The sequence below is a fragment of the Rattus norvegicus genome, chromosome 13, assembly GCF_036323735.1.
Source record: "Rattus norvegicus strain BN/NHsdMcwi chromosome 13, GRCr8, whole genome shotgun sequence".
Lineage (NCBI taxonomy): Eukaryota > Metazoa > Chordata > Mammalia > Rodentia > Muridae > Rattus > Rattus norvegicus.
The window spans coordinates 105,433,584-105,460,877 of NC_086031.1; the positions used below are offsets into that span (position 1 = coordinate 105,433,584).

At 51.8% G+C, this 27,294-nt stretch overlaps 1 protein-coding gene and 1 long non-coding RNA gene across 5 annotated transcripts; one reads left to right on the top strand and one right to left on the bottom strand.

Moving 5' to 3' along the window:
• Positions 1-845: 845 nt before the first annotated feature.
• Positions 846-2,218, bottom strand: LOC134481545 (uncharacterized). The gene is made up of 2 exons (XR_010057149.1): positions 2,072-2,218; positions 846-1,483 (listed from the first exon to the last, which is right to left on the bottom strand). It is a non-coding gene; the product is annotated as an uncharacterized LOC134481545 (long non-coding RNA).
• On the top strand, positions 2,189-27,294 carry Pacc1 (proton activated chloride channel 1). Of its 4 annotated transcripts, NM_001007679.1 has the most exons (8): positions 2,248-2,350; positions 4,453-4,549; positions 16,604-16,813; positions 18,304-18,455; positions 22,529-22,671; positions 24,282-24,426; positions 25,592-25,699; positions 26,698-27,135. In NM_001007679.1, exons 1-8 carry the CDS (start codon positions 2,315-2,317, stop codon positions 26,857-26,859), a joined length of 1,053 nt encoding a protein of 350 aa, NP_001007680.1. In that variant the 5' UTR covers positions 2,248-2,314; the 3' UTR covers positions 26,860-27,135. The 4 variants fall into 4 exon arrangements, 3 of the variants coding, with proteins under 3 accessions (XP_006250543.1, XP_063128467.1, NP_001007680.1); XM_006250481.5 differs by lacking the exon at positions 16,604-16,813 and having other exon boundaries at positions 2,189-2,350; positions 26,698-27,294; XR_010056921.1 differs by lacking the exons at positions 22,529-22,671; positions 26,698-27,135 and having other exon boundaries at positions 2,189-2,350.

Here is a 27,294-nt window from a genome sequence, read left to right on the forward strand (position 1 = left end):
TTTGGCTCACTGAGTGAAAGGACCCCTTTCCCACCCCTGCCTCTCTTGGTGTCCCAGCATTAGGTCCAGTGAAAGGCTGTCCTTAGTGGTTTTGAATTGTTTACTCTTAGTGGTTCAGGCTGAGCTGGGAACAGGAAGAGAGCAACAGTGAGACAAGAGAGTACCAACAACAGGCAAAGTTGACAACGGTCAGCGTTGAGCTGCAAAAGCAGCAGGACGGCCAGCTAGCTGCTGGGCAGATGACGGAGGAGCCACTCGACAGTTGGAAAGATGGCTGGCACAGGAACAGGGATGACAAAAGCAGAGTGGGGAGCAAGGCTGGAGAAGAGACAATAGATATCAGAAAAGAGAAACCTCCAGCCCTGGCTATGGAAGACTTCCAGAGAGCTGTCAGGCCTTTAGGGCCAAGGGTCTCAAACACCCCAGGTGCAGGAGCTGGAGTCCTGGCTGCCATCAAGGCTGAGTGAGGAGTGCTGACCTCCTGTGCCCAATAAGAGCTGTAACACTGTTACCCAGGCTATGTAAGGGCTATCTATCTATATGTGTAGCTAAGGTCCGGCCACCTGAGGCCTGAGTGGGAGCTGGACCACTAGAGGGGCCACTTGCCGCTGCTCTCACCTGTCTGGGGCAGTACTAGCTGTCGCTGTTAAACACCTAGAGATACCAGACCTCCCAAAGAGGAGCACTTTAACAGAGGGAACGCTCCCAGAGGTCCAGGGTGTTTAGAGGTGCTTGGTGACATTCTACTTGCCGCTGAGAGGGGGAAGGGGCTGAGTTGCATGAGTAGGTTGGGGGCAGGGCTGCCAAGCTGCAAGTGCAGCAGCACAGAGCAGAGCTCACTGACATTTTTTTTTTAAAGATTTATTTTATTTATTCCATGTATGTAAGTACACTGTTGCTGTCTTCAGACACACCAGAAGAGGGCACCAGATCCCATTACAGATGGTTGTGAGCCACCATGTGGTTGCTGGGATTTGAACTCAGGACCTCTGGAAGAGCAGTCAGTGCTCTTAACCACTGAGCCATCTGTCCACCCCCTCACTGACATTTAATACGCAGCCTCTATCTGCTTCACAGCTGAGTGGCGCTAGGCAGTGAGATGGGGTCCTTGAGCCCACTCAGTCACAAGGAAGACACTCCATTCTCCCCACATTTAGGGTTTGTAGCTCAAGGCTTCTTTTATGGTTGAACAGGTCTTTAGGTGTTTGCTGAGTGATCCCTTTTGCCTTGGACAAGGTACCTCGAAACCAGGCAAGTGTTGGCAGTTGCTGCAGTGTTAGACAAAAGGAGGAACCTGGAACGATCAGGGCTGAAGGGCAGAGCCAGACTTGCAAGTATTCAACTGGAGAATGAAGGAACCTGCTGGAGAGACGACTCAGTAGTTCAGAGTACTTGTTACTCTTACAGGACAACCTTGGTTTGGTTCCCAGCACTACATAGGAGGCTGAGTGTGTCTGATGTCCTCTCTGGCCTCCATGGTCACCTGCTCACAGACAATACACACACACACACACACACACACACACACACACACACACACACACACAGAGAGAGAGAGAGAGAGAGAGAGAGAGAGAATAAAAATAAATTTAAAAAAAGGAATATTGTAAATTATATGAATTGAAGCAAGATGTAATGTTTTACTTGGGAAGCTGAGACACAGTAACTGCCTATGAATTCAGGGCCAGCTTGAGCTACAAAGTCAGACTGTCTCACCCTCCCCCCACCACCTCAGAATTTTGTTATTCTTTTCCTGGATGAAATAACTTCTCGATCACCACTCTCTCCCTATCTTTACTGACAGAAGTCATCCTCATTACCTCAGTTTACTAATCTGTAAAATAGAGAGAAAAAAAATGTTTCTGTTGAAGGATTTCTTGAAGGATCAAGTCGTAAGTGCACGGAGAGCTTGGTAACACAAAGGGCTCTTTGGACATGTATTGCCATTATAAATCGCAAGGCTAGTTTCCTCTCCCCTTACTGGGTGCTCCGACTGGCCCCTGTACCATGCTGCCCTCATGCACTCCATTTTTCTGCCTGCAACAAAGAGAGGAAGTGCGAGACTACTTACTGCTTGCCTCTCCAGTAGGAGGTTGAGCCAAGCTGGTTCTTCTCTCCACCTCTCCCGGCGCCCAGAACTACAACTCCCAGCGTCGCCCGCGGCGGCAGCAGAATCTACGCATGCGTTGAGCGCCGCCACGCCTGGTCTTAGGCGGTAGACTAGAGCGGGTCTCACTTAGTAGAGCGGGTAGACCTCGGAGCTCCTACCTCCCGCAGCGTCGCGGTCCCTAGTGAGCCGCAGCCGGCCAGTGCCATGATCCGACAAGACCTCTCCACATCCTACCAGGAGGTGCGGACAGGGCGGACGCGGAGGGCGGGTAGGGCGCCACGACCCCTGCGCAGGTGGATGATTGGCACTCCGTGGCGTGCGGGCTCTGCAGCAGGTGGAATCGCTGCGTGATGCGGGCCAGCGGGGATGATAAGGGATCCTGGCGTCTGGGTGTGGGGAAAGCGCGTAGCCAGCCGCTTCTCAGCGGCTCCTCGCCGCCCCCACGGCCCCACGACCCCCGCAGCCCTTTGTCTGTCGCCGGAGCCTCCGGCTTCCCCTCGCAGAGCCGCGCTGGCTCCGGGCCCCTTCTGCTCCTCTCGCTTGGGGCTGCCCTGGCCCTGCCCTGCCTGGGTGTCTTCCCGCGGCACTGCATCCTTAGCCGTCAGCCACTACTGTCCAGGTTTGCTTGAGGCCGTGCAGCCGTCCCATACCGTTAGACCTTGTCTAACCGGAGCAGCCCAAAACCAACAGCTCGTCTCGATGGCCGTCTCCACCCACGGAGGCCCTGGCCACACTGGAAACTCACTCCTTCCAAACGAGTTAGCAGCGTTCTGAACTCAGCGCCCTGGGGTCACCAGGATGCGGACAGCTCTTGCTTCTGCGGAGTTTTGGGGTACTAGTTTCAGAGGACCGCAACTTAGCAGAGCTTATAAGATAATGTATTGAAATGCAGGCTGCTGTCCTGTTCGTAGAGCAAGGCCACAAGTGGATTCAGGTGCTCACTGGAGTCGTGCTTAATGGTAGAAGGCTCTAGAGAGGCCCCGCCTCCCTTCGCTTTCAGGTCTGTTTTGAAGTCCCAAGAAGACTCCCTTTCTTGCCTGGGTTGTTTTGAGAGCGGACCTGACTGAGTTAGGTGTTTGCTGAGGTTCTGCCCCAGAAAGGAGCATTCTGAGAAGTTTATCCTGGGATAGGCAAAGGCCTGTGATGGCTGCTGAGTATCTGGAAGAGGATTGGAGGGACGGGGATTGCCACTGTACCTGGGACGGGGTGACTTGGCCAGGCTTGGCTTCTGAGAATCTCCAGTCTTCCTGGGACCACTGTCTCTCTAGAGTTTTGTTTGTTTGTTTGTTTTTAACAAATCATCTAGAGTAATTGTGAAAGATCTCTGAGGGCTGGGTGTTTGTAGCTGAGATAGTTCAGTACTTGTGCTAGGTTTACTAGGAGGTAGAGGCAGAAGGGTCAGGAATTCGAGGTCATTCTCCACTATAGTGAGTTTGAAATTAGCCTGGATTACATGAGACCCTGTCTCAGAGTGGGGGGAAAAGTACCTTTTAACTTGATGTGATCTCCCCAAGAGCCCCCTCCAAACTGACTTCACCTGCCTTCCTCCTAAAAGGACGGGACACTTATCCTGATCTTTGCTTTCTCAGCGGCAAAATTTCCCCCATCTGACAGGTCATGCAAGAACGCCGTGAGCTGAGGTTGCACTTGCCTGGTACCTGGCCATCTGTCACCTTCTGCTGTGCCATTTGCACCCACATCTGTGGGCTCTTTAGTCCCCATGGAGCTCTGACACCAGTTTTGCTGTTCTGGGTTTTTCTCTAAGCCACATTTCCTCTTCCTCTGGGAAGTGGCTAGGACCATGGGCTTTGGAATGAGACCAAGGTGGCGTGACTCCTATTTCATTAACTGACTCTCTCCTGGGAGATGTTGAAGGGTAACTCCAGTGCTTGTCCTGTGTGCAACTGGAAACAGAGTCACTTCGAGTGTATTGCACAATGACAAGGTTGTGCTGGGCCCTGAACTGAGCATTGGTGTCCTTAAAGGTACACCACCAAGGAGGTGCACACTGCAGGGGGCTTTGTTGAAAATGTAGGAAGGGATTAGACATCAGACACAGCTAGAGGTAGCCCTGAGAATGCCAGGGTGGTCACCAGAAGCTAGGAGACAGGCTGGGAATACGAGTCTCCCTCACAACTCAGCAAGCCAGACTAGCTAAGTCCTTTACTGTAGTTTCCCAGCATCCGGCTGTGAGAGAAGTCTGTGGAATTGGTCTCACACATCCTGTATCATGTGACCTTTGTGCATGTGTGACAATTATGTGGATGGCAGCTTCTGCTTTTTTAGCCTAGAGAAAAAGCAAGGCCGGTCCAGCTACACTGTTCACGCTTTCTCCCCTTCAGCTCAGTGAAGAGTTGGAGCAGGTGGTTGAGAACTCGGAGCAGGCAGATGAACGGGACAAGGAGCTGGTCCAAGTTCAAGGTCCAGGTGTTGTGCCAGGTGAGTGGGTTTGGGGTACTGGAGACTGGCTGTGTGCTGCTTGCTACGGCTGGAGGCCCAGTCCAGGCACCTTGCCAACCGAGGGAGGGACATCTCTCCTTCACGCTTGTACCCTGGCATTGGGTCTCAAGGTCTGCCCCACTAGTAAAGCTCTCCATATTTAATCAGCCTCCAGCTGGAAGATGTGCCTTTTCAAGGTCTGCATTCTTGATAGTTTGTAACCAGTTCCTGAAGCCAGGCCATTCTTTTTCCCTGAGGAGGTGCTGGCCAGCCTGTCTCTAATGTGCTGATCTTGTCTCGGAGCCCTGTGGGAGAAAAGCTCTTGTCAGCAGGCCTCTCCAGCACTGCTGCCTGGTGGGTGGGCTTACCGAGGCTGGTTCCCTGCTTCATGCTCTACTCAGGCTCACGCTTCAGCGGGCTTCCTTGAGCTGGGCGTATGTGTCCTACATGTCCATCTGCCCAGCCGGTACCGCTTTTGCTGTTCTATTCCTGTTTTTGGAATCCTCAACCCCGTTTTTAAAAAGACTTTTTTTTTTTAAATTTCCGTATGTGTGTCTGTGTGGGTGCATGTCCCGTACATGAGGATGCTCACGGAAGCTGGAAGGTGGCATTGGACTCCCTGGAGCTGGACTTGAGGGGGCTGTGAGCACCTGACATGCATGGATGCTGGGAACCGGAACTTGGATCCACGTTTATTTTGTGTTAAAGAGTTGAGGGATGGGCATTGTGGAGGTCAGGGGACAACTTGTGGGGATCAGATCTCCTTCCCCTGTGTGGGTTCTTGGAATTGAACTCGGACTACAGGGCTTTGTAAATGTCTTTGCCCACCAGGCCATTTTACTGGTTCCAGCTCTTTGGGGGAGCTGGGGTGGGCGGGTGGCTGAGTGAGTGCTTTAGTAAATGGACAGAGTCTCAGCCGGGTTCCAGCTCTTTGGGGAAGCTGGGGAGGTGTGTTCTGATCTTTTAGTTCCTCTGTCTTGGGGGGACAGGAAGTCCTGTGATTCTGCCCACTGCCCACTGCCCACTACCTAGAGGAGACCTCGGAAGCAGCAGGTCTGCTCTCCCAGGGCTCTCCCAACTGCCGCATCTAATTCTCAAAAGAACTTTGCAAGGTGGTGTCTCTCTAGATGCGAACTGAAGACTCAGGCTTGGTGAAGCATGGAGACAGACTTAGGCACTCTGACCCCCACTCCACCTACTGACTGGTGGCTTTTTAAAAATCTTTATTTTGTATGAAATGGAGGTCAGGGGGACAACCTGTGGGACTCCGATCTCCTTCTACTGTGTGGGCTCCGGGAATTGAACTCAGGCCATGGGGTTTGCAAGTGCCTCGGCCCATGAAGCCATCTTGCTGGTCTGGCTTACTTTTAAGTCGACACATAACTGTCGTATTTGTGGGGTTCACTGTGATATTTCCGTACATATGTACATTCTGTGAGGATCCCATCTTGGAAACTGGTGTATAATCTCATTCACTTATCACTTTGTGGTAAAAAAAAGTCTCTTGAAGTTGTTTTGAAATATGTGACACATAACTGCTAACTGCAGCAGGGCCTCGGGACACACTGCTCCTGTCTACTGTCAATGCCCTTGACTTCTCTCTCACGCTCCCCTCCCTGTTTCTGGCACCCACTGCTCTCCTGTGTCGAGGAGGTCAGCTGTTCTAGAGTCGTGTGAGTGAGTGAGCTCATGTGATGTCTCTCTGGGCCAGCCTCAGTTCTTAGGTCCAGTCACATCTCAGATAAGAAGACTCAAGCTTCTTTTGCAGAAGGGCTTATGTAGCCCAGGCTGGTCTTGAACTCACTGAGGGTGATCTGGAACTTGTAACCCTACCCTCACTAAGATTCTGTTGGAGGGAGTCTGCATAAATACGGACTGCCTCCCCCTGTTGTTTTCTTCCAAGTTGGTGTTTACTCCAGGACAGGGGCAGCCGACAGACTGCCAGTGGACTTCTAGATTGTCATCTTGTAATTGATCTACTCTAAACCCCGGTTTGCAAGATGAGAGCGGCCCAGTTTCCCCTTACTCTTTGACGACTCTTCCCAACCATTTAGATTCAGCACCAGGAGGTGCCTTGCCTGGCGAGGTCATTTTTAAACTTGTGAGCTTCTAGACTTGGTTTGCATAATTGGGTCTGCGGGGCCACTGTGGATCCCTGGCACCCCTGTCTCTACCTTTCTCTCACTGGCCTGTCTCTCACCGAGTAGGCAAGACTCGGCCAGCGAGTCCCCCAGAGAGATGCCGTCTCGGCTGTCCCAGCTCCTGTCCCAGCTCCAGGATTACAAACATGACCCACCAGACGTGGCTTTTTTTAACATTACAGTCCTAGGAATTGAGCTCTGATCCCCAACCCCTCCTGAACCTTTATGTTGGTTCACGTTCCTGGCTTCTGTGAGTATGGCTGCAGTAAATATGGGGTGCTGACTGTCGGATGAGTTGATTTCGTCTTCTCTGGGTACACTGGCGTGTGGCTGGATCACATAATAGTTCTCTCTTTCCTTCCTTGCTTCTTCCCTCCCTCCCTCCCTCCCTGAGGCAGGCTCTCCTGTATCTCAGGCTGGCCTTGTTATGAAGGGGAAGATGGCCCTCATGATTGGAACAAGTGCCAGCATGTCTCCAGCCCCTGCTTCATGTAGATATTTGCTGTTAGGAACTCCCTTTTTGAAGCCGGGTCACGCTCTGCCGTCTAGGCTGGCCTTGAGGTCTCGTGACTGTTGGCATTCTGGTTGCTTGAGTTGCAGAACTGGGCCACCACACTTGACTGTGGCCGACTTTTATTCTCCCATTTCAGATCTGCAGAGGAGCCAAGCTTGTTTGTAAGCACTCGGGTCGGTCAGCTGACAGTCTAACTCTAACTCTGGGGGGCCCAGCACCCCCCTCTGGCCCCCGCAGGTATCTTCCCCACCAAGTGTGGCACACATCCACAAAAATAAGTCTTAAGTTTTGGAAGTTGACATTTTGTGACACAATAATGGAGTATTCTGAATTTAATTGTGAGCTTACCCCTCTATCTTAGTCTGGGTTCCTATTCCCGCACAAACATCATGACCAAGAAGCAAGTCGGGGAGGAAAGGGTTTATTCAGCTTACACTTTCACATTGCTGTTCATCACCAAAGAAGTTAGGACTGGAACTTGAAGGTCAGGAAGCAGGAGCTGATGCAGAGGCCATGGAGGGATGTTACTCACTGGCTTGCTTCCCCTGGCTTGCTCAGCTTGCTCTCTTATAGAACCCAAGACCACCAGCCCAGGGACGGCACCACCCACAATGGGCTGGGTCCTCCCTCCTTGATCACTAGTTGAGAAAATGCCTTACAGCTGGGTCTCATGGAGGCATTTCCTCAACTGAGGCTCTGCTGTCTGTGACAACTCCAGCTTGTGTCAAATTGACACACAGAACCAGCCAGTACACCCTCCCAGAGGGTTACCCTGTGTGCATTACCCTTGTGTTTCTGGCTAAAACAATTCCATTTCTGTTTCTTATTAGGCCAGGCCAATGATGAAGAATCCTCCAGCTTTCTTTGACATGGAAGGATTTTTAAATTTTCTTCATTTCTGAGAAGCCATGTCACTGAGGGTGATGTTCTCGGCTGTGGCACTTCCTCCCAGCATTCTGAGTTCACCATCCTATTCTGTCCCTTTCTGGCCTTCCAGGTATCTGCCTGTCCGTCTGTCTGTCTCTTCCTCCCTCTCTCTTCTCCCCTTTCTCTTCTCTCTTCTTTTTGTCTGTCCATCCATCCATCCATCCTTCTATCCATCTATCCATCCCTTTTTTTTTCCTGAGATATGATCTCCCTGCAACCAGGTTGGCCTTGAACTTGTAACTCCTTACCTCAACCTCTCTCCAGTGCTGGGATGGCAGGTTAGACCTTCCACTCCCGGCTCCAGGTCTCTCTGTCTCTGTCTCGACAGCTTGCCTACATTTTCTTGAGAGAGGAAGTTCTTTGAAGTAAATAGAACTTGAGTCCCTGTTCAGACCTTACTCAGTGGTTTTTAGCTGTGGTTTACTAAATCCTGTCCTCTGTGCCTTCCTCCATCCCCTCCTCCTCCGTAATTCCCACCGTGTAGATCTGTCCTTGGCGGTTTTCCTCAGGTTTCTCTTCTCTTCATCCACACCTGCCTTATTTCCATAAACCTGACTTCAGGTCTTAAAACTCATTCTGCTTGTTTTGGTCCCTTGCTGCCCCTGCTGCCCCTGCTGCCCCTGCTGCTCCTGCTGCTGCTGCCCCAGCTGCCCCTGCTGCTGCATTTATTCCAGTTTTTGATTCATTGGCGTCTCTCACACCTTTCCTTCTGCCCCTGAGACTGTTCTGTGAGTAGTCCTGGCTGTCCTGGCCTATATTATACAGTTCTAGCTGACCTAGAATGCACTCTGTAAAACAGGCTGGTCTCAAATTCAAAAGAGATCCCCCTGCCTCTGCCTTCCGAGTGCTGGAACTAAAGGTGTGCCCCACGTCTTCATCTTTCATGTTTCAATAACCGAGTCTATCCTTTTAGAACACATTGCTTCTCTGGTTTCATTGAGGAACTGCCGGCTTCCTCTCACTTCGTTCGTTTCCTTGATCACTACTTGAATTCCTTCTCCTGCATTTCCGCTAAGTTCCTGGAGAGTTACTGTGTCCTTTGTGGAGTCATTTCCTTGCTTCTTGTGCCTCATGTGGTATTCTGTGTAGTTCCACACATGCATGTAATAATGCCAATAAAAACATTCCTCTGCTCACCCACTGCCCTTCCCAGCCTGTCAGTGGCCACTGGTGTACTCTCAGGCTGACTCTTTAACGCCACATCTGAGCGAGATCCTGAGGGACTTGTTTGTGGGCATCTTCTTTTAACATAAAGTTATCTGGGGCTGGAGAGATGGCTCAGCGGTTAAGAGCACCCGACTGCTCTTCCAGAGGTCCTGAGTTCAATTCCCAGCAACCACATGGTGGCTCACAACCATCTGTAAAGAGATCCAATGCCCTCTTCTGGTGTATCTGAAGACAGCTACAGTGTACTTATATATAATAAAATGAATAAATCTTTAAATAAAAAAATTTAAAAAAATTAAAAAAAAAATTAAAGGGGTTGGGGATTTAGCTCAGCGGAAGAGCGCTTGCCTAGCGAGCGCAAGGCCCTGGGTTCGGTCCCTGGCTCCGAAAAAAAGAAAAAAGAAAAAGAAAAAAAAAAATTAAAAAAAAATTTTAAAGTTATCTAGTTCTAGTTTCTGCAAAGAGGTCAATTTCATTTTTCTCTCTGTGAGTGTGTGTGTGTGTCTTTGTGTGTGTGTGTGTATGTAGTGATATGTGTATATGTCCTCCTATGTATAATATGTGTGCACACGTGTGTGCATATGGAACCGGGGTGAACTAACCCAGCCTATGAATGGCGCCATCCACATGTAATCTGGATCCTTTCTCCTCAATTAGACCGCTCTGGAAATGACCTCAGTGTCTAGAAGTTTGTTTCTTAGGTGATTCCAAAAGCAGTCAGAGTGCAGTGCAGATGCTCATCCTGAGCTGGGGAGAGGCCGGTTCAGTGACTGAGGAGCCTGCAGACTGAGAATATTCTTCAGCTGTCGGAAGGGATGTCTGCGACGTCAAGGGCTATCTATGGTGTGTTTGACCTCTGCTGACCTTTGGTCTGGCTGCTCTGTCCATGATGAAGGCGTGTGTTGAGACTATGATCATTCTGGGTCCTCTTCCCCGTCTGGGGAAGTGGGGTTTGTTTTGTGGAATTGATACTTGGTACAGTAAACTTAGAGTTGTGTATCTTCTGGGTGAATTGATCTCTGGGTCACTGTGTGGCAACCTTCTCTTAGTTCTTGTCTTGACGTCTCTGTTGTCCAGTGCAAATATGGTTACTCTTTATGGTTTCCGTGATTCAGGTTTCCGTTTGCTTAGTACATCCTTTTCCATTCTTTTGCTTTTAAGCTTGTCTGTCTTTGCATGTGAAGTCAGTTTCTTCTAGGTGATGATGCATATATTTAAAAGGTTTTAAGGTTTATTTATTTATGTGGGTGAATGTATACCATAGGAGTGCCTGAGAGTCAGATGATTGGGAGTCACCATGTGGGTGCTTGGGAATCAAACCAGGCCCTCAGCCAGAGCCACAAGAGCTCTTAACGGCTGATCCCTCTCTCCAGCCCCAGCCATGCGCTCCTGCGTCCCCTCTCTCATTGGATCCGCCTGTACCTCTGGTTCTGTCCATTTAGGTCCCCATACAGGCCAGTGACTCCTTCCCAGTATCCTGTGGGGTTCTTCCTGCTGTTCCCAGCATCCTTTGCTCTGTCCCTTGTTGGCTGCTGTGGTTCAGTGGCTTCTCACTGTGGAGGTAAAGTTGTCTCTTCTGGAGTTTCTGCTCTCCCAGCAGGACTTACCTTTCTTGTAACTGTATGGCTTTATGTTGGTAAATCTTGACTGTTGGTTGGCTCTGAGAAGTGCCAACACCAGTGTAGCGTACTCCTTTCGGGTGTCGCGGCATGATTCTCTGAAGAGGAGTGAGAGAGGAAGGACAACCCTGGATGCAGCTGTCAGTAGCCCAGATGGAGCAGAGAGGAAAGGAGGACACAGTGTCACCTCGCTTCCCGATACTGTGAGGTGAGCTGCTCCACTCTGTCACATTCTCCCTACCACAGGAGACTGCAACCTCTGAGATGCGTGAGACAAAGAATCCTCCCGCATGTGATTTGCCTAGATGATGCTGTCCCTGTTGCACCAAGTGGCTAACAGCGTGGCCTTGAACAACTTCTGTAAAGCCAGTCTGTGGACACGGATGCCTTCAGTTTGTTATCTTAGAAGGCCCTTGTTCCTCCTACCTTCTCCAAAGATAGACCGCATTGCTGTGTGTAATATTCTTGGTTGTAGGGGTTCCACTGACGGGTCTGCCGCTGGCCTATCGGGGTGCCCTTAATGTCACTTTCCACATCTGTGTGCAGATTTTACAACTTCGTGCTTTCAGCAGCGTCACTGTCACATGCTGTGCTGTAGCTCTCTCCTGGTCATGTCTGCACTGTCACATACTGTGCTGTAGATCTCTCCTGGTCATGCGTGCACTGTCACATGCTGTGCTGTAGCTCTCTCCTGGTCATGTCTGCACTGTCACATGCTGTGCTGTAGATCTCTCCTGGTCATGTGTGCACTGTCACATGCTGTGCTGTAGATCTCTCCTGGTCATGTGTGCACTGTCACATGCTGTGTGGTAGCTCTCTCCTGGTCATGTATGCACTGTCACATGCTGTGCTGTAGCTCTCTCCTGGTCATGTGTGCACTGTCACATGCTGTGCTGTAGCTCTCTCCTGGTCATGTGTGCACTGTCACATGCTGTGCTGTAGATCTCTCCTGGTCATGTGTGCACTGTCACATGCTGTGTGGTAGCTCTCTCCTGGTCATGTATGCACTGTCACATGCTGTGCTGTAGCTCTCTCCTGGTCATGTGTGCACTGTCACATGCTGTGTGGTAGCTCTCTCCTGGTCATGTGTGCACTGTCACATGCTGTGGTGTAGCTCCCTCCTGGTTATGTATGCACTGTCACATGCTGTGCTGTAGCTCTCTCCTGGTCATGTCTGCACTGTCACATGCTGTGCTGTAGCTCTCTCCTGGTCATGTCTGCACTGTCACATGCTGTGCTGTAGCTCTCTCCTGGTCATGTCTGCACTGTCACATGCTGTGTGGTAGCTCTCTCCTGGTCATGTCTGCACTGTCACATGCTGTGGTGTAGATCTCTCCTGGTCATGTGTGCACTGTCACATGCTGTGTGGTAGCTCTCTCCTGGTCATGTCTGCACTGTCACATGCTGTGCTGTAGATCTCTCCTGGTCATGTGTGCACTGTCACATGCTGTGCTGTAGATCTCTCCTGGTCATGTGTGCACTGTCACATGCTGTGCTGTAGCTCTCTCCTGGTCATGTCTGCACTGTCACATGCTGTGCTGTAGATCTCTCCTGGTCATGTCTGTTTGGGCTCGTAAAGCGTCCATACACAGTATGTCCATTTTCCCCAAGATTAGGAAAGTTTTCTTTCCTGTTTCTCTCCCTGAATCTTTTCACCTAGCCGGCAAAGTATTCTGAAAACGTTAGGATGAGCACTCCCTGCGCCTTTCCTGCTAGTCCTCTCGCAGCCCCCCTGTTTCTTGTTCACATTCTGCCTATCTTTCTATTTCACTGAACTATTTAATCACATTTAAAATCCTTTACCAGGCGTTTATCTATGCGAGTTTCTTTGGGACCTCCCGCTAATAAGCACATCCTTTTGGAAGGATCATGTAACCTCGAGTTCTCATCTGTTTTTGTTCCGGTGTCAGGATTTGTGCGCAGTGGACCAGATGTTTCTACCATTTACCTGTTAGCCTCCATAGTAATTGGCCTTCTCTTGAAAGTCCGTCTCGGTTAGTGGGTTTGTTGTGTGCTGCCCTGGTTTCAGCTGGGCAGCGCAGTACCCATCCATAGCTTCCTTCACTTGTTCTGACAAGTTTAAGGCACAGAGAGGAGGGCAGCAGAGAAGGTCTGGCCGGTCTGAGCCTATGGCTCCAGGGGATTTTGAAAGTACTCTATTCATTTGTTTTTGGACTGTGAGAGTAGGTGTATAACGTAGAGGTTGGGAGTATGAGCTGATACAGAGTTTGGGGCTTCTTATTACTTGAGAACCCCCGATGCTTACAGCTCCCAAAGTCTCACGTAGAAAGAAATGATGATTTTGGTGGACCAGGATCATCAGAGTATGGTAGCAAGCAAGCACTCAGTGGGAGCCATTACTGCTGGGGGAGCAGAGGGCACCTCTTTTCAACCCTGTCTGACAGCGAGATTGGCAGAAATGGAGGCTATAGAGCCACAGCTCTAACTAGAAGAGATTAAATATGTGGGGACGATATGGAGAGGGGGAGGAACAGTGGCTTGGAGCAGGCTCACACCCTCTCCACGCCTGCCCAGTGGTCGGTAGCCCAGCGATGCAGCTTATCTGATTATTATTATCTGGGTGCTTGGTGTTCCGTGAATATGTTGTATTCTCTTCTCCTCTTCTCTTTAAAGGTTTATTGTGTGTGTGTGTGTGTGTGTGTGTGTGTGTGTGCGCGTGCGTGCGCGTGCGTGTGCGTGCACACGCGTGCAAACTTTGCAAAGTTGTTCCTGCCATCCATCATGGGTTCTGGGGATGGATTAGGCTCTCAGGCTTGGTGGGATTTACCTGCTAAGCTGAGCCATCTTGCCAGCCCGAAGTTACATTTTTAAAAAAAATCTTTCCATGTCTAGTAGTAGTTAAAAGATCTTTTATTATTCTGTATGTATGAGTTTTGCCTGTGTATATGTCTGAGAACTACTTGTGTGCCTAGTGCCTATGGAGGTCAGAAGAGGGTGTTAAATTCGCTGGAACTAGAGTTACAGAGGATTGTGAACCACACTGTGGGTATTGGGAATTGAACCTGGTCCTCTGGAAGAGCAGTCAGTGCTCTTGTCGGCTGAGCCCTCTCTCCAGCCCCTCACATCAAGTAAATTTTATCTATCTATCTATCTATCTATCTATCTATCTATCTATCTATCTATCTATCTATCTATCTGACGGCTCTATTTGCACGTATACCTGCATGCCACAAGAGGGCTTCAGATCCCATTACAGATGGTTGTGAGTCACCATGTGGGTGCTGGGATTTGAACTCAGGACCTCTGGAAGAGCAGCCAGTGCTCTTAACTGCTGAGCCATCTCTCCAGCGCCTGTGACTAGTAATTTATTTTTTTCTTGTCTCAAGTTTATTTGTAAAAACAGCATAGACACTGGTCATCTACAAATAGTGTGTAGGTAGGTGTGTAGGTGTGTCACAGCAGTCCGTCTGTCTTCACACTGGCGGGAGCCTTTTCTATGGGGCTGTCACAGGGGCCTGGGCACCTGGGCTGGAACTGGAGTCTGAACCTTAGCTGGAGCTTTGGCCTCTGCCTTGGTTTGAACCTTGGGCTTTGGTTCGCAGAGCCTCTGATCCTTGTCCGTGTAGCTTCTAATCTTCTTCCCAAGCCTGGGTGAGGGATAAAAGCCAGACAGCTGAGCTTGCGGCTGGGGCTCTTTGGCATCTTGGGCTTGATGGCCTGAGGCTTCACAAAGGCCTTGATGGCCTCTGTGTGTGCACTCACTGCCTTTGGATTGTTGGCTTGTGTCTCCTTCAGGCCTTTCTTCTTGTGCTTCTGTGCTTGGTAAAGCTCATGTTCCTCAGGAACTTGGGGTCGACCCCCTTAAGAGATTCGTATCTTTGTGACTGGGGTTTCTTGATGCCATTTCTATGCCATTTACGGGACTGGTTGTGTGTGGTGCGGTTCTTGGACTTGGCCATGACTGCACGGTAACTCTAGGCCCCTGCAATGCCAGAAAGAGAAAGAGCGACTAGTAATTTTTGATTGAACACTGGTGTATTTGGCATGTTCTTCTAAGTGAGCAAAACCAGTAGACTGCATTTGTTAGACCGGCTTACATGATGAAGTCCAGCAGTGGCTGTCTGCATGTGGGAGGGGCAGAGAACCTGGTAGAAGCTTGGTATCTCCCCATTTCCCCTCCCCCAGTGGCAGCCTGGATGCTTCCTGGACAGCGGCTGGTGTTGTGCCTGGGAAGCTGGAGTTAGATGTTAGCAGAGGTTGGCAGTACCCACTGGGGAAGCAGCCGTGCAGGCTGTACTGACTTTTCTCAGGACACTTGTATTTGGGCCGCCCACTGGCAGATGCTGCTCACTTTGACAGTAGGTTTGTGTCCCCTCGTCAGATGGGAGGAGACCAACGTCACAGCCAACACCGATCGGCAGTTGGCATGATGTGGGCTCTGGACCCCGCTGAGGTCTTCTGAAGTACGTTTTGTCTCAGCAGGCAGGCAACGTGGCCAGGCTGAAGCTCTGAGGTCCTGCCTGCCTTTCACAATGGCAGCTAGAGTTACCCGTTTCCCTTCATACTCCAGCCAGTGATTCTGGCACATCAATTATTTGCAGAATTGCTGACCTCACCTCTCTGTGGTTTGCCAGCTTTTAGGATTTCCCCCTTCACTTTCAGCCCCGAACTCTCTCACTCTGAACCACATCATTTAGGGGGTTGGTATAAACCCTCAGGCAAAAAGTTAGACATCCGTGCGTCCCCTGGGACGTTCTCTCCAAAGGTAGATTGCCTGCACTGTCTGCCTGTGTTTGCCTGTTCTTTGAGGCCTTTGTTCATTTCAGGTACACTGTTCAGGTCTTATGGCTGTCATCGAGGCACGTGGTATGACCACACTGCGTGGTCTCTCCTAGAAGCCACAGCCACAGCCACAGCCACATCTGGGCTTTCCCTCATGTCCCTGTGGTTAGAGCTGGGGCAGGAGCACCTTGGGAAGGTGAGCCTAGCTTGCTGGAGGCACCACCATGTTGGATTGCCTTAACACCTCCCACACTTGGCACCACAAGTCTGTTTGTAGTCAAGTTGTTGCAGAAAGGTCTCTAGTGAAAGCTCTCTTAAGCCTAGAGGAAGCCGCCTTCCCACTGCCCTTATGGCCTGGGCTCTGCGCACATGTTCCGGTGCCACTTCCGCTAACCCCCATCCTAAGGACCTCATTTCCAACACCCCCTCCTCAGCCCGTGCCAGACTCTCCTTCCTGTGACAAAATACCCAGCAGGAAGCCACCCACGTAAGGAGGGGCTTACCGTGGCTCACGGTCTGATGGAACACAGTCATACAAGGTGCAGCATCAGGGGCAGGCCACCGCTGCTCATATGACATCTGTATTGGGTGCACAGGGTGCCAAGTGCGCTCGGCAAGGAGACCCCCAGTCATCTTAGCTGTCAGGGAAGGTCTCCTTGGGAAAAGGGTTGAGTGAAAACGGGGCAGAGTTGGCAATGAGCAGTTCTTCAGGACAGGCCTAGGGTAGCAGACTCAAGCAGTTCCAGGATTGAAAGAACGTTGTTGAGTGGGGGAGGTGGAGCGTGCCGACCCAATGGCTTGAGGCATCCTGTCCCAGCAGACAGTAAACTTGGTAATGTTGGCAGCCTTGGCTGGGAGAGATGGAGTTGATGTTTCTAGGTGCCCTCCATAAGGTAGGTGAGGGCCTAGAGCTGTTCTGGTGACCCTGGTGTCCTGTTGGCAGGTGTGGACAATGAGTCTGCATCCAGCAGCATCCGCTTCAGCAAGGCCTGCCTGAAGAATGTCTTCTCGGTCCTCCTCATTCTCATCTACCTGCTGCTCATGGCAGTGGCCGTCTTCCTGGTCTACCAGACCATCACGGACTTCCGAGAAAAGCTCAAGCACCCTGTCATGTCTGTGTCTTACAAGGAGGTGGATCGCTACGATGCTCCAGGTAGGGCCTGCTGGGCCAGGCGTCGGTGCCCCAGCGTGGGGGTTTCTGTCAGCAGGCGCTGCCTTGCCTCCCCGAGCCAACACTGTCAGCACAGGCAGGACTGGAGCAGGGCGGTTTAGCTGTAGGCAGGCATCTGAGAGCCAGCGCCAGGCCCTGGGGTCCAGGAGCCCTGGGTGGGCATTGGAGACAGGCTTTCTTAGGCCTGAGGTGGGCAGCAAGTGTTTCTGGGAGGAGCAGCAGGGACCAGGGTGTGTGTGAGGAGGCGGTGTCCTCTTTGGAGAGAGGAGAGAGCTCTGGCTAGAGCTGGAGGCCAGGGATGAAGGGTAGTGTGTTCGTTTCTTTCTGTTGCTGTGACAAGGCACTGTGAGCAAGGTGACTTATAAAAGAAAGGTTTTAGTCGGTTTGTAGTTTCCGAGGGGTAGAGTCCGTGGTGGTGGAGCACGAAGGCAGGCTGGCAGGAAGGACAGGGGTGGAGGACAAGAAGCAGAAAGCACACTGAGAAGGACATCAGCCTCCTGAAACCTCAGGCCTGCCCCTCGGGTGGCACACTTTCTCCAACAAGGCCACACTTCTTAGTCCTTCCCAGACCGCTCCAGCACCTGGGGACCAAGTGTAGGACACAGAGCCTTGTGGGGCTGTTGTAGTTCAAAGTACCACAGGCGTGGGAGGCAGGGCCGGAGCGCGCACGGCACAGGAAGGCCATGGGGTGTAGAGGCAGGTGAGCAGCCATCCAGGCGGGACCTAGCCCAGAGGGACTCCAGGCTGCCCCTGTACCTTTCTCTGCATGTTGGGAGTGACTGATCCTTGTTGTCTACCAGAGTGGGTGATCTAGCTGGCATGGGAGGAATGTGGCTCAGGCTTGCCCACGATGAGCGTGCCACCCACTCTGACCCTGACACACAGGGCATCCGCACACAGGCTGGAGCGGGAGTTGGGAGTTTCCCTGCCAGGAGCCCCCAGACAGTTGCCCTACAGCCAGGCCTGATTCTCTTTCTTTCTTCCTCTGTGGCTTTGCTGTGTCTGCTTCTGCCTCTTCATGGGCTCTTAGTGCAGTGTTTGCTCTCATCCCTGAGCTCCTCCTCGATGCCTGTGCTGTCATCAGTGTCTCCCGGGAGCCTGAGCCAAGGGCACACAGAATGACGCTCTATGGGCCGTGTGATTCTAGATCTCCCAGCAGAGGATAACTAATGAGCCCTGGGAAATCACAGCCCTGGGCATTTGCAGTACCAAGCAGACAGGGCCTGGGAGGCAGCAGAGTTCTGTGAGGGAGGTGCTCTGGTTGGGAGTATTATGAGCCCTGGAAGCCACATTCCCTGGGCAGGGTGCGGAATGACTGAGGTGGTGAGTGCCCTCCACTGGGGTAGGGCTCTGCCTTGCCCCACCCCCGTTTCTGCTGCCACCTTAGTACTTTCCCAAGGAGGTAGGGGTACAGTTCTGTTGGGGGCTCAGTACTGTCACTGTTGACGCTTGCCAATTTCTGTTTGTTCCAGGGATTGCCTTATACCCCGGTCAGGCTCAGCTGCTCAGCTGTAAGCACCACTATGAGGTCATCCCACCTCTTGCCAGCCCTGGCCAGCCCGGAGACAGGAACTGCACCACTCAGAGGATCAATTACACCCACCCCTTCTCCAATCACACCATGGTAATGCCTGCCTCCCTGGATTCTGTTCGCCACACGCCCTAAGGTTCCAGCCTTTTCCCCTGTAGCCTGTTGGCATGGGCTCCCTCGCAGATGAGAGGGGTGGTGTGTGTTACTGGGGCTTCTTGCCCTGAGATGGGAGGGTAGCGGGGCTGAAGGTAGTCCGCCTGCTGCTTGTCTGTCACTGAATATGTCACTTTCCAGGAACTGCCTAGGAATCCATTCTTTGAGAAATTTGCCATCATGAAGATGGTGCACCAATTGGTCGGATGGTAAAGATTGTTGACAGCCGCACCACACAGCACAAACCATGCACAATGCACCTCTGAGGGTCCTTGGGCATGGAGATGGCTTTGCGTTGTTGTGCCTTGGCTTTTTCCCTCCTTTAAGAGGGACTGAAGGGGTCATATGCGAGCTCCCCATCAACACAGACACTTGCTGTGCCCAGGGCATTGCAGATTATGGTGGCTTGAGTGAGAACACCCCCACCCCCACCCCCAATGCTTGGTGCCCAGTTAGAGGAACCAGTTGGGAAGAATTAGGAGGTGTGCCCTTGTTGGAGGATTTGTGTCATTGGGGGGTAGTCTTTGAGGTTTCAAAATCCCTTGCCAGGTGTCTTAGGATCTCTATTCCTGAACAAAACATGACCAAGAAGCAACTCGGGAAGGAAAGTCAGTTTACATTTCCACATTGCTGTTCAACACCAAAGGAAGTCAGGACTGGAACTCAAGCGGGTCAGGAGGCAGGAGCTAATGCAGAGGCCATGGAGGGATGTCACTTACTGGCTTGCTTCCCCTGGCTTGCTCAGCTTGCTCTCTTATAGAACCCAAGACCACCAGTCCAGGGATGGCACCCATCACTAATTGAGAAAATGCCTTATAGCTGGGTCTCATGAAGGCATTTCCTCAAGGGAGGCTACTACTTCTGTGATAACTCCAGCTTGTGTCAAGTTGACACACAAAACCAGCCAGCACAACAGGCTTACTTGTGTGCGCGCTCTCTCTCTCTCTCTCTCTCTCTCTCTCTCTCTCTCTCTCTCTCTCCATCCTCCACCCCCACTGCCTATAGATAAGGATGTAAGCTCTCAGCTATTTCTCCAGCACCATGTCCTCCTGCCTGTGTGCTGCCATGCTCCCTGCCACGGTGATAATGGACTAACCCTCTAAACCTGTAAGCCAGACCCAACGAAATGCTCTCTTTTATTGTCTCGATTGTGATGTCCCTTCATAGCCACAGAACAGGGGCACTGATGTGACTGACTGCGGTAGAGAGGGCCAACACTGTGCCCCCGTGCCTCTGGGCAAAGTGATGGTGGCAGTGGCTTAGAAGGACGTGGAGGGGAATGTGAGCTGTGGCTAGGGACAGGAGCCAAGGACAGCATGAGGACAGCCCGGTGCACTGAGCCGGCACAGGTAGACCAGAAGGCCAGAGACGCTAGTCAGAGAAGGAAGGCTCATAACCCAGGGCAGGACTGTTGGGCGGTGCCAGCTTCTAGCCCCCAGTTGAGTGTGACTGAGTGAGGGCTGACTGATGTGACTCAAGGACTTGGTCCTTCCTGGTTGCAGAGCTGCCTGGTAAGGTACCAGGCCCCAGAGCAGCCGCTGCACAGGCTGAGGGAAGGCCCTCTGTGCCAGTATGGAGACAGGCCTGGGGTTGGATCATCACAGCTGCAGGAATCTCCTTGGGAAAACCTGGTCTGCCAGCGTGTGACGGGAGAGCATTAGGCAAGCACTGGGGAGACGCCCCCTTTATCCCTAACTGAGAGTGGGTGGTTGGTGGCCACTGGACGTTTTCACGAAGCCAAGTTGAAGTAAAAGGACTTGAAACAACAGTATCCAGGCAGGAAGAGGCTCCCGGCTCTCCTCATTCCCCCTGAGAAGCACAGTGGCATTAGGGTGCAACCGTGCCCGGTCTGGGAACTTCTTCCTCTTGCCCTGTGGACTGGCATGCTTCCTAGGAGCCAGCTGCCCACACCCGCAACTTTTACTGCTGTATACTTTGTAACTTTGATGTAAGTTTAAGAGAGGCAAGGGGCACAGAAGTAACCTGTGCTCACAGGAAGGAAGTTAGACATGTTCACTACCCCAGTTCTGGGGGTGGATAGTCTTCCTCATCAACTCGTTCTATCCACAAGCTGTGACCCTCAAGTAAGTCCTCTCCTCCCCTTTCAACTGCTCTCTGAGCAAAAACCGGCATGTAAAGATGTAACCAGACCGGCGTGGGAGTGTGCACCCAAGCACCCTGGGCACTTGGGAGGCTGAGGCACGAGGACCTTGCTGGAGCCCAGGAGTTCAACCTGGGCACCACAGAGAAAGAAACAAGAGTAAGGTTCAGGCACTGGATGTCTGTGGGGCAGGGATAGCTGGAGTGTTCACAGCTGCTTACAATCCCTGGTGATGTCCACACAGGGCCTGCGCGTCCATCTGCTATAGCATGCAGGCAGTCCTCCCTGCGGCTCTCTGAGAAGCGCTGATTGCCTGGGCCTCACCACCGGCTAATCTGCACTCCCGCAAGCCTTGACAGCCACATCCTACAGATTTAGGAAGCCGCCCTCCCTGGGATCTGCACCAGCATTTTTTGCAGTGCGCTTCTAGCTTGAGTCATCTGGGGACTGGGGCTGAGGTGGCCTGTTCTCACCCTGCCCTTCCCACAACCCTTTGCTGTGAGCTGTTAATGTGCAGGCTCTGGCTGGCTGAGTCCTGTGACAGCGACCCCCATTGAGGGTCTTGTTGGGTCACATTGCCTAAGACTGCAGGCTTATGTTGCTTTCCCGGTTCCTTGTGCTCTGGATTTCGTGTGGCCTGCCTGCAGCCAATGATTTCCTTTTGTACAGCCAGGGCCACCATCTTTCCAGTCTGTTTCCTCACTGCCTGGTTCTTCCACCACCCACGGGTGAAGCTCACGCTGTCTCTGGGGCTTCTCTAGCTCCTGACACACTCACCTGACAAAGTGTGCTTATCGGGTCAGGCTTAGCTCCTGTGTGCCAGCACCCTTCCTGAGGCAGCCGCCTGGAGGCCTAGGCAGCGTCTGAGAGCAGCCTGACTGACTGGTAGGCAGGCAGGCTCACATGGGCACCGCTGCATCATGGGACTGCCCAGCAGTGTTGTTCCTTGTGTTACTCCATCCGGTCAGTTCGGTCTCAGTGAGACATCATAGTGCATTCAGTTGAGCAATTACAAGCTAGTTTTAAAGCACATTTAGAAGAGCAAAGAGCACTTACCGAAACAGTTAGGACATTGGAAGAATAACGTGGGAGGGACTGGCCCAGGCTGGAGTCCCCTTCCAGAGCAGGTACTGCCACCTGTGGGCTGCAGTCCTGGCTAAGGGGCAGAGCAGTGCACTGCTTCATGGGCTGCATTCAGGCCAGGAGCAGGGCTGGGAGCTGGTTGGCTAGGGTGCCACATTCAAAACTAAAGCTGGGCCTATGCAGTATGTACATGTAAGATTTAAATTCATAACAGGGGGTGATGGAGAGATGGCTCAGCAGTTAAGAGGTTAACACTGACTGCCTTTCTAGAGGTCCTGAGTTCAATTCCCAGCAACGACATGTGGCTCACAACCATCTGTCATGGGATCCGATGCCCTCTTCTGGTGTGTCTGAAGACAGCAACAGTGTACTTATATACTTAAAATAGATCTTAAAAAAAAAAAAAAACCCACAAAACGTTAGAATCATGACAGGGACATACTGGGGAATGCTGGAGTGTTGGCATATCTTAGCAAGCCAACCTAGAAGGCATACGAGATAGACAAGCGTCATTCTCTGTTCTGACTTGGAAACTCCCATGTGATAGGCATTAAGACAAGGTTAACTGGGACACTGAGGCCAGACACCAACACATAGCAGACAGAAGCAGACACCCTTACTCAGACATTCTGTGTGTGCACAGCCTGTGTGCACTCAGCTGGGCTCCAGGTGCTATGCTGGGACGTCCTTGCGTCCCTGGCCAGCTTGTGTCCCTGGAGGCTGCTGTGTGTTTGCCCGGCAGTGCTTGTGGCTGAAGTCTCTGTGGGCCTCTGTGCGAGGGCTGGGGGCAGTTCCGAGCATTAAGGCTCTGGCTTTTGTCTCCCTGCAGCAGTCAGCCCTGATTGTCCAGGGGCCCCAGGAAGTGAAGAAGCGGGAGCTGGTGTTCCTCCAGTTCCGCCTGAACCAGAGCGACGAGGACTTCAGTGCCATTGACTATCTCCTCTTCTCCTCTTTCCGGGAGTTCATGCAAAGGTGGCTGTGGAGAGTTCATGGGTTCTCAATGTCTCCTGCCATGCTGGAAATGTGGGGGTGAAGGGAGGAAGAGGGGCAGCAGAGCTGGTCCAGAACAGGGGCCACCCTAAGAACCTGGTAGCCCATTACACTGCCTGCAGTTCAGCAGATGTGGATAGAGTTGCTTGCTGTCCGCATGCATGCTGTCCTAGAGCGGGTTCTTGGTTGGCCTGGGCTTCTGAGGAGCAGAGGGAACTGCCTTCCGTAGGATCCGTGAGCTCTCTTGCCTGCAGGGCCCCACCTGCGACCGTCCCTGTTGGTTTCAAACACTGGGGAACATTGCAGTGCCATCTCCGGGGTTAGGAATATTTCTGTCTGTTCCTGCCTGGTCCTGCTGAGCTTCAGGCTCCACTTTTATGATGTAGGAAGATACATCACGGTGGCAGTGAGGTGACAGTCCCCTGAACAGCGAGTTCCAACTGCCTCTGCAGTCCTTCCCACCCCAGACCTCCTAGCCAGCACCTTCCTTGCTTGTGGCCCACCTGTCTTGTCTCCCTCCCGGACGCCGTCAGACCCCTGTCTGTCGCCCTGAGCTGCCTTAGTAAGGGTCCTCAGCCGGGCACTGTTGCTTTTGTCCTTGTTCTTTGACAGTTCCACGTGTGTATATAGTGCAATTCAGTCATTTTCTCTCCCAGCCTCCCCTCGTCCCCACTGGACCCCACGGAAACCCATTCTTCCCAGTGTGCACTACTGTTTAGAGTTGCCTACATGAGTGTGGGTGGTACTACAGTGGCTACACTGCCGAAAGAAATGATAGCTTCTCTCCCAGCAACCAATAACTAGCTGCTAATGATCCCTCAGGATGGAGTGTTGGCAGGTCCAGCCTTGTGCAGTGAGGTCGATGGCTGCCACGTCCCGAGATGCCTTGTTGCATCTTCTGGTTCTACATTCCTCCTGTCCTCTCTTCTGCAGTGTTCTGAGTTCCCTGATCCTTCAGGTGGGGCATGTTATAGCTGTCCCTTTTAGGGGCAAGCACTGTTTCTGAGGCCCAGTAGTACTCTGTAGCCCAAGCTGTCCCAAAACTCAGAATCCTTCTGCCTCAGCCTCCCGGTGGCTGGTGGCTGAGCTGACGGGCACGCACCACTCTGCCAGGCTCTGCACTGCGTCTGTGCTTGCTCACCGGGCTTTGCTTCTGTTATGCGCACAGTGCCCATGGGATGCTCTTCCCACTGCTTGGCTTTCAGAGGGAGGCAGAGCTCACTGAGGAGTGCAGCAAGCCGTACTTCAGGGAGCTTTGGAAAACCTAAGGGTGGGTGACTGAGCTGTTGGGAGGGATGCTGTGGAAAGGGGAGTGTATGCCATAGTGGAGGTGGGGTTGGGGGCAGGAATCATGCCACCCTCCTACCGGTAGAACTGTTTGGAAACTAAATGGAGGTATAGGTGGTCCAGGCACTGCTTTTGATGCCAACTAACAAACTGGGTAAGGCAGCCAGATTTGAGGGGTACTCGGACTTTTGTACGAGGAACAAAATCAGCTTGAGACCGGACTAGAGTTTGCTCTGGCCATATTGGACTCCAGCTGTTGGAGGGGCCCGGATTAACCTGGACCTTCCTTCTCTCTCTCCGCCAAGCCCGGACAAGGCGGGCTTCATGCAGGCCTGTGAGAGTGCCTACTCCAGCTGGAAGTTCTCCGGAGGCTTCCGCACCTGGGTCAAGATGTCACTGGTGAAGACCAAAGAAGAGGATGGGCGAGAAGCCGTTGAGTTCCGGCAAGAGGTAGCAACTGCGTTTTGTTTCCTCAGCACATGTGATGATTTCCACAATTAAATCTGGGATGGAGGGAGACTTCTGAGAGGAAGGGGCTTTTGAGTGGGGCCTGGGATGAGAGAGAACTTTAGTAGCCCACGTGAAGGTATCACACGCTGGAGGCGGTCTAGAGCAGCTCGACTCTTGCCCACAGCACCATCTCTGTGCTGTAGAAGTGGGGAACATTCCCACTGCTGCCAAGAACTGATGCAGATGAGGGGGACCAGGCACAGTGACGGGGGGAGGACCTGCTAGGATGCTGAGAAGAGGAGCTGATCAGAAAGCTTTTGGTCCTTGGCCAGGAGCAAGGAAATAATGGGTGTTAAGTCAAGAGGATGGCTGGGGATTTTTAACCGTGAAAGACCAAAAAGGCCCACTGTGGGGATGCAAAGGGGTCTATCTGGCTTGCTTCCTTGGGAGTGCTGTCTTATCACAAGCAGCCCTCTGGAGGCTCCACTGAAGCCGCTACGTTCTCCCTGTGCACATGAGCCCTGGCACTTAGGTCTAGTCAAGAGAGAGGGTTTTTCTTGCCTTAGGGGGTGACAACCCCTGGAAACAAGACCACAAGATGCTATTGTAAGATGCTGATGACTGACAGCCCTGCAACACATCTTAGCATCATCTTCCTGTGGTCAGGGTCACACATAAGGTCACAGACGGGCCTGTGCCTCCCTCCACTGTGCAGCGCCACTTCTTTTATAGTTGACTGGCTGATCTTATCATGGATGCGTACTAGATGCTTACAGAGCCCTAGTATGGAGTGGGGGCCACTTTGTCCCCGTAGACTCGAATGAAGGGTTAGGCTACTTAGCTCTTAAACATTCTGAATTTGTCCTCTGAAGTAGATTGAAAATGGCTTGGGTCTAGACACCCGGTGGCAGATTTTGGTGACAGTTCAAAACACTGTCAGGTGTTATGATCTTTTCTCTCCCAAAGAACTCGGGCAGCCACAGTAAAGTCCTGGCTCTTGTACCATTTTAAAGGTCTTATATATGAGGCTTGACTTTCCCTCCCCAAAAGATGCTGTTAGGAGAGCCAAGGGCCATGAGTCCTACCTACTCTTTCTCTTCTGGTCCAGGCAAGGGAGGGCCCAGAAGTGGTAAAGAATTAATAATTCTGTCTGTTCTGCACCTAGACCAGCGTGGTCAATTATATTGACCAGAGGCCGGCAGCCGAGAAGAGTACTCAGTTGTTCTTTGTGGTCTTTGAATGGAAGGATCCCTTCATCCAGAAAGTCCAGGATGTAAGTACTGCTAGAAGGGTCTTCCTCCATTACCACAAGATGTCCCAGGATGAGCATGGCAACCGGCAAGAGATTCCAAAGCTCAGGTCCCAGGACCGAGTCTGAGACAGACATATTTTGCTGTCACCCATGACCCTGAAGTTTGACCAGGCTTTGTGTGAGGGATAAAGGCTTGAGGCTTACTAAGATGAGAAGGGTGAAAGGAACCAGTTTGAACCTGATGTACCTGCAATGAGAGGCTTCTGGGCCAAGTAGAGCCCTTAAATCATGCAGGCCGAGGCGTGGCCACTGTATGTAAACAGCACAGGCTCTTCCGTCTCAGATCCCGCTGACCCAGGCTTACAAGTGGGTTTCCCTTCTTTAAACTGCACAGGGGAATCTGCAAATGTAAGAACTCCACCTGAGTTTGGAGAGTGAGTAGACTCCGAGGAAGAGTGCTTGTCTAGCATGCACAAGGCCTGGAGTCCATCTATTAGCACTGCATAGAGATGAGAGTATTTAATGGGGGCCGAGCCGTTCCTTTAAATCATACCTACCTGACAGTGACAGCTGTCACAGAGCTCTGTGGGATAGACGACTTTGGTGAAGGGAAAAGAAGGGTTTTGGCTGAGTTGGAGGGATTAAGTCTGGATAGGAGAACATCCCAGCGAGGGGAAGGAAGGAGCATCAGCCTGCAGCAGCGTCCTCAGGATGAGTGTGAGGGAGACAGCGAAGGCTGAGGTAACTGAGAAGGCAGAGGGACCAGTCTTGTGGCTGGGCTATACTTTTAGGGAAATTTATTTGAGTCACTTGTTAGATTAAGCCACAAAATGAAAGCTCAGTATGAATGCCTGACTTACACAATGAGTTCCCCCTTATGTGGAGGGACTCACAGTCCCCTTCTGAGCAGCTTGGACATTGTCTGAGTGAGCAGATGCATGTGTGTCTCTGCTGGCTCCCAAATGCTGACAGAGAGTCAGGTTGATGCCAACCAACCACCCCGGTTTTGTTTGTTCCAGATAATCACGGCCAATCCTTGGAACACCATCGCCCTACTCTGCGGGGCGTTCCTGGCATTATTTAAAGCAGCAGAGTTTGCCAAACTAAGTGTGAAATGGATGATCAAAATCAGGAAACGATACCTTAAACGGAGAGGCCAGGCGACAAACCACATAAGCTGAAGTGCCTGTGCCCCAGCACTCCGACAAACCGAGCCACCAGCACTCCTGTACTCACTTGAAGGGACCTCGCAGGGAAGGACGGCCTGTCGCATTGGATGCTCAACCCTGGCCCAGGAGGACACTGTCCTGGGCCCAAAGGGAAACACCCAGTGGATAACCCGAAACTTATTTAAGTACTTAAATTATTAACGGACATTTGCAGAGCTGCCTAGTGCCTTGGAGAGGTTTGCGGAAGGCGGCTTCCTCCTATTTGGTCATTAAATAGTTAAGCTCCAAGTTAAGGTTTCTTCTTTACCTTAGGATATTTTTTTCCTTTTAAGTGGACTGATGTGCTCTGTATACAAAACTCCTTTTATACCATCTACTGTTACTTAACAAGAACTAGATCAGAATTTTTGTTTTTTAATAAAATGTAGCCCTAGCGGAATCACTGTA